The following is a 6,252-nucleotide window of genomic DNA, read 5'->3' as shown; positions in this document are numbered from 1 at the left end:
GCTTCCATCTTGAATTCACCAGCTTCTCCTCCACCCCATCACCACCACCACTTGCACCTAGACCAAACATCTACAATCAACAAATACCATGACCACCTCCACCTCCACATTATCAACCTAATCTGTTACAAGTAAAACTCCACTGCCGTCGATACTACCCAAATCGGCCACCACTCTACTACATTCAAATTATCAAAAACCACTATCAAGCACCTCCAAAATTGTGTGCTGCATTGAGTGTCGCTACACACAATGGAGACAAGGTTGGATGAAGGCAGCGGAGGGGGATGGATAGATACCACGTCAATGAACCTCTCGACGCTAATCTGTGTAGTTTTCCTAATTAACTCCTTTCACATTTGGAAGGGTTCGGGAAGATTTCATATAAGGGATTTGTGAAGATAAGGGTTCATGATGCACAGTGAATTGATTTGGAAATATTTTGAATTTAAGCTAATCCTCCTTACTTTTAAATAGTATAATTTAGGGTAATTAACACAAAACGTCTCTACTTTTCATGATTTTTGTGGAAAACGTTCCTACCTTTCGTTTTTTGCGCATTTCATCCCTATCTTTACCTTTTCTTGTGAAAAACATCATTTTCATCATTTTTTTCAATAAAAAGTTATAAAATGACTAATATACCCTTCTATTTAAATTTAAAAAAAATAAAGAACTAATTGCAATCATAATTCAAATTTTTAAAAAAGTTCAAAAGAGGAGGTGGAGGTGGAGATTTTATTTATTTATTTATTTGAAACTATGATTGCATTTAGTTCTTTATTTTTTTTGTTTAAATAAAAGGGTATATTAGTCATTTTATAGCTTTTTATTGAGAAAAATGATGAAAGTGATGTTTTACACAATAAAAGGTAAAAGTAGGAATGAAATGCGCCAAAAAATGAAAAGTATGAATATTTTCCACAAAAATTATGAAAAATAGGAACGTTTTGTGCTAATTACCCTATACTTTATATATAAAGTTTGGGTAATTTTTCACTTTTTCGCATAGAAGTGTTATCTCAATTACTAATACATGATTAAAAGCATATTTGGTTGTAACTTAAATTCACTTTTAAATTACGTAATAACAACATTGACATATAATCCAAAATTTATTAGTCACGAGTAGAAATCTAAACAATTACTACTACTTTTATTTAAAATGAAAAGAAAAAGATGGTAATTATAAAGTGTGTGCTGGTGCAATCTAAAAGCTAGCATGGCATTGTGTTATTGCTTCATTGGACCACTTTGACTGAGTCAAACCAAAAGATTCTGACAAATCAAGAACGTTCATCTTCCCCCTTCTGTCAAATCTACCCGTCCGTTACTTTGCAGAGTCTTCAGAAGCTGGGCCCCTTTTCTTCTCCCTCTAGTACTGCAATTACCATGCATTGCCAACATAACGGCACGCGCCACCTCCTCTGCGGGTGCTAAACCCTCGCCTTCGTCGGCGCCACCGTATATCACTGCCAATACGCTTATAGCGTATTCTTTCGCCCTCCCTTCCGTCTTCCCCATAACCTGAATATATCAGAATCCACATAAAAAATTCAATCTCATGAATCCACGTAATTATGAAACATAGAGAAGTAATTAACCTGCACCATCATTGGCACCGCTAGAGCGTGAGTTCTGACCTCCGCCGCCCCCTCCTCCAGCGTGCATAGCAATTCCAATGCTGCTAATGCCCTCTCCGCCACCGCATTTTCGGAGTCTGCAAGCGCCTCCACCACTGCACCAACGGCTCCCGCATTCACCGCCACCCTTCGGTTAACTTCAGCAAGACAAAGTGCCAGTAAAACTTTGCTCGCCGGCTTCGGTGCCACTCTCTCTCTCAAACATGCTACTACCCCAGTCATCACTGCTGCCGGGCACGTCACTGTGTCGCTGCTTTCGGCAGCGGCGCATTGGTTTGGAACAAGTGACCTCTCAAGCGTGTACATTGCCTTGACCCGATCAGAATTCGACCCAGTACTGAATTGGAGCTCAGCCACGTGGAAAAGCTCTTCTAACTTGGCATTTGAAAGGGGCGGTGGAGGTGGCGGCGGCGGCTGCTGAGAAGAATTTTGTTCGGCTCTGTTTATCTTATTAGCTGTCAAACCCTTAGATGGCACGGTGTCGGGTTCGAGTCTTGGCTGCGATTGTAAATGGTGGGATACAGGCGAGATAGGAAGTGGGAACCTCCATTGAGTGAAGCTTTGGGAGGTGTTTGAGGAAGAAGAGGAGGAGGACTCCGGATGGGACGGAGGCTTTTGATGTGGTGGAGATTCTTGCGGAGGCGGAGGCGGCGCTTCAGAATTAGAGAGCGGAAGCGGTGGCGGAGTGGAGGTGGTGGGACTAAGTGCAGTCTGAGTGCAGTGGCGGAAAAAAGCACAGGAGAAGAGTGGACGTGGGGTGGATTTGAGCTTGGGTTGTTGAGTTTTCATGGCGGAAAAACAGTAAAGGCGTTAGTTTCCAGGATATACACAGCTGTTGTGTTCAGCCCACAGTCATTCACTATATATTGACTGTTATGGGTGTTCTCACCTATACTTAAGACTGGCGATGATCGTGACGTTTTTTGAAGTTTCGATTAATGTTAAGAGGAGATTATACCTAACATTTGTTTCAATGTATTTTGCAATGGTATTACGATGGAGAATGTGGTTTAAAAAAAAAAAATTAAGTTTACGTGTAATATTATTTTATTAAAAAATGTATAATTGAAATGACGTCAAATGACAATTAAATAATGTATTTTGGTTTTTTTTTTTTAAAAAAAAAAGAAGCTCAAACAATGGCGTAATTCTAGTTTCTAACTTATCATTTCAAAAATTAAATGTCAACTCTATTCTTTTAAAAATTAAGTAGAGGAAATTATAGGGGATGTCAATTTTTCCCAAGACATTCACAAAAATGTCACTTTTTTCTTCTTCTTCTTCTTCTTCTTCTTCTTCTTCTTTCATTGTAAGAATGTCAATTTAATATATATTTGCCCCTAAAAATAATTTCAAATTTCCTACATGTCCTAATTAAATGAGATTTGATCCAAAGAAATTGTACAAAAATCTTGTCAATGTTAGTGATGAAAAGCTGAAAAAAAAATAGATGAATCTTATTTCTCTCATTCAAACAACCCTAACTCTCTCACTCTCTCTCATTTCGCTGATTACGGGCCTCGATCCAAGAGAGAAAAATCTTTTTTTTTTAACTCAATTTTTGTAATATTTTCAGCTGTAAAGGGTTTATGAGATACGAAAAAATGGAGTTTTTTGCTGGGTTCAAAATAAGAGCTAAAGTTTGAATTAGAAAGGGGTAAAAATCCTTGTAATATTCTGTAATTTTTTTGGACGTTTTGAATAATTTCTAGCTGTGTTATGGTTGGAAATGTTTTTCCCATACTTTCTACAATTTCATACCATAATTTTTAATTTTCTCTTTTTGTATACATCTCCTATTAGTGATGCATATATGCACATGTTATACATGCTAACACTAATATTGAGGGAAAAAATTATTTAGGGTTCCAGTTTAATATTTGTCATCTTCCTTTGCTTTTAAAGTTCAAATTTCAAGTATTTTGAATGTTTCGATGTTGGGTGGAAATCTGGATTGACACTTGACATATCTTTTGTTTCAATGTTTTTGGTACTTTTGTGATATGGAAATAACATTACTATCACTTGGAATCTATTTGTTGTGAGCGGTACTCGTATTTGGGTTGAACTCTTGCTAGACAATTGACAGCATACCAGTGGTTTAATGTTTCGTTACGCTCGATCGTGGAGTGAAATAATTTTTAATAGTATCTATTTGTTTAGAGGTGAAAAGTAGATTTTTCGATAGTTAATCTGTTGACAATTCACTAATGTAGAGAAATGCCATCGCGCTTAACTGTCGTTCTAGACAGTTAGCCTCAGTAATTCTCGACAGATGAACTGTCGAGAACGACAATTCGATCCTTCCCTCCGCTCAGTTCCACAAGTCAAACTTTGGTTCATCATAATATTGCACGAGTGTTTTGCATGAACATATATGAAATGCTATGATCTCATGATTTTTTGATTGATTTGTCCGTATGTAGTTAGATTTTTTCCATCCGAACATTTCACGGTGACTGATTTGTCCATTTGTGGTTATATTTTTGTGCTTCACATTTTTATTTGTATAATGATGCCATGACCGTCACGATTTATTCTTCATAATTTTCAGATCATATGCAATTCAAATATATTTTTGTGGAAATTGCTTGTTTGAAAAATATGAATGAATTCAGATTACGATGATTGCATGAATCAATTAAGTTATATTATGTACTGTGATCGAATTGTTTTTGTACACAAGGTGAAAGTTATTGCATTTTTTCAACTTGCTTTCTACATACTTTATCTCAAAATACTAATTTTATCAATGTATGATGACATATGAGCATATTCATACTCATGACCTGAACGATCATCAAAGTATTGGTGCACACATTCGTGTTGTAATTGGAGGTGGAACCAATTGATTTCGTTGTCAAAGAAAGAGAAAGCTTCACAATGGTCCACTTCTGATGACTGTGGCAACTGCACGGAAGAACATTTTGTTTTCAATTTATATAATTTTTCATTTGTTGGTTCTATTTATGTTATTGATAGATGAAACTGTTTGTGTTTCGTATAGAAAATGTTTATAATAAGGAATAATAGACAATAAAGAGTAGTAGATTGTCTTTTAAATAGGTTCATGGAGCTACTCCACAGTACAAGACAATGGTCACATAATGTTCGGTACTTGAGCAAGGTCGTATACATAAAAATGGTTTGTAGTGTGTTTTATAACTTTCTTGCTATTAGAACTCGTTCGATTTATCAAATAAAACTAGTATCCAATTGAAAATAAGCATGATTGAAATGAATATTATGATTTGTTTCAATCGAAAACATTCATGAATCACGGTAATATCACTGGACATCATTTTCTTGCAAAACATAACGAGCACTTCTTTGTTTGCATTAAAATGTTGTGTGTACCATGCTTCAATCAAGATAAAATTGTACACATGATTTAATGTACACAATTTTCATAAATGATAGACCAAGTGTGGGTGATACAAGCACACTTAGACTTTAAAAGAATCACACTAATTGTCTTTCAAATTCAATTTGAGATGTGATGAATAAGTCTTCATCGTCGTGTATTTCGACCGGAGGTATATTCAAGTTAAAGACCATGAACTTCACTTCAATTTGAGTGCGGGGATCAAGAATATCAAGTTTGTCCTTCAACATTAACAAAAGTCCGACTATGGTATTACTTGTCGAAACTAGAATAGAAGTTGTTTTGTCATCTCTCTACTTCTATTCGTCATCTGCATGAACAAACTTTTCTCCATGCGACAAAATGAATATCAAATAATTACTCATATCTGAAATATTGGGATTGCAACGATAGGAATTTCGCATAATCAATATGTCGGCATTTAATGGCATGAAAGTGGCACTGCATAATACATAAATCCATACAATAGCAAAATGTCAAATCAAGGCATTCCATCGTGTTTAAGTGTTCGATTTGACAGTAAAACTGTATATCCCGACAGTTTGTAAATGTCCGATTTGACACTTCAAAGTCTAACTTGGCGGTTTGTAAATGTCAAATTCGACAGTTGAACCATCGAAAATATCGAGAAGCAGACGACGGTGGACAGAACAGATTTTTCAACACAACACATTAAGTATGGCCATTAGTATTGAGTTAAATGAAAAAGGTGAGATTGGTTTTGTCATTGAAGAAACATTTGTGAATGATTCAAAAATAAAGAAATCAACGAATAATAGTTTCAAAAATTTCAAATAAATACGTCCACGTTGTATTTAATATTTACAAAACAGTAAGTTGTATAAGTTAAGTATAAATAATTTCTAATAGCTAACTTCTCAAAATAGAATATGAATGCAAGAGAAAAATCTTTTTGATCAATGAAAATGAAGAAGATGAGAAAAATTAGGCTTTGTAAGGGAAGAAGAAAATATATTTGTTTATATTTCATTTTTTAATTTCTTTTACCCTTTTTGATTAACACAAATTCATATTAATCAATATAATACACATTTACCCATATTTTTTTATATATAAAATAAATCATCACATCAACTTCTTCAAATCAACCATTAATTGTTAATGAAAATGTGTCATTAAAGGTAATTTGGACATTTCACACAAAAAGTGACATTTTTGCTCACATACAGTGAAAATGACAACTTTTGGAGCCTTGTTGATTTT

At 35.0% G+C, this 6,252-nt stretch overlaps 1 protein-coding gene across 1 annotated transcript; it reads right to left on the bottom strand.

Annotated features, from left to right (window-relative positions):
* Positions 1 to 1,096: 1,096 nt before the first annotated feature.
* Positions 1,097 to 2,509, bottom strand: LOC111383171 (U-box domain-containing protein 25). The gene is made up of 2 exons (XM_023007250.1): positions 1,605 to 2,509; positions 1,097 to 1,527 (listed from the first exon to the last, which is right to left on the bottom strand). Exons 1-2 carry the CDS (start codon positions 2,430 to 2,432, stop codon positions 1,297 to 1,299), a joined length of 1,059 nt encoding a protein of 352 aa, XP_022863018.1. The 5' UTR covers positions 2,433 to 2,509; the 3' UTR covers positions 1,097 to 1,296.
* Between the last annotated feature and the right edge of the window lie 3,743 nt (positions 2,510 to 6,252).

The sequence above is a fragment of the Olea europaea genome, unplaced genomic scaffold (genome assembly GCF_002742605.1).
Source record: "Olea europaea var. sylvestris unplaced genomic scaffold, O_europaea_v1 scaffold262, whole genome shotgun sequence".
In the NCBI taxonomy this organism is placed as follows: domain Eukaryota; kingdom Viridiplantae; phylum Streptophyta; class Magnoliopsida; order Lamiales; family Oleaceae; genus Olea; species Olea europaea.
Note: the sequence above shows the minus strand (reverse complement) of the source record. Positions and strands in the feature narration are given on the sequence as shown.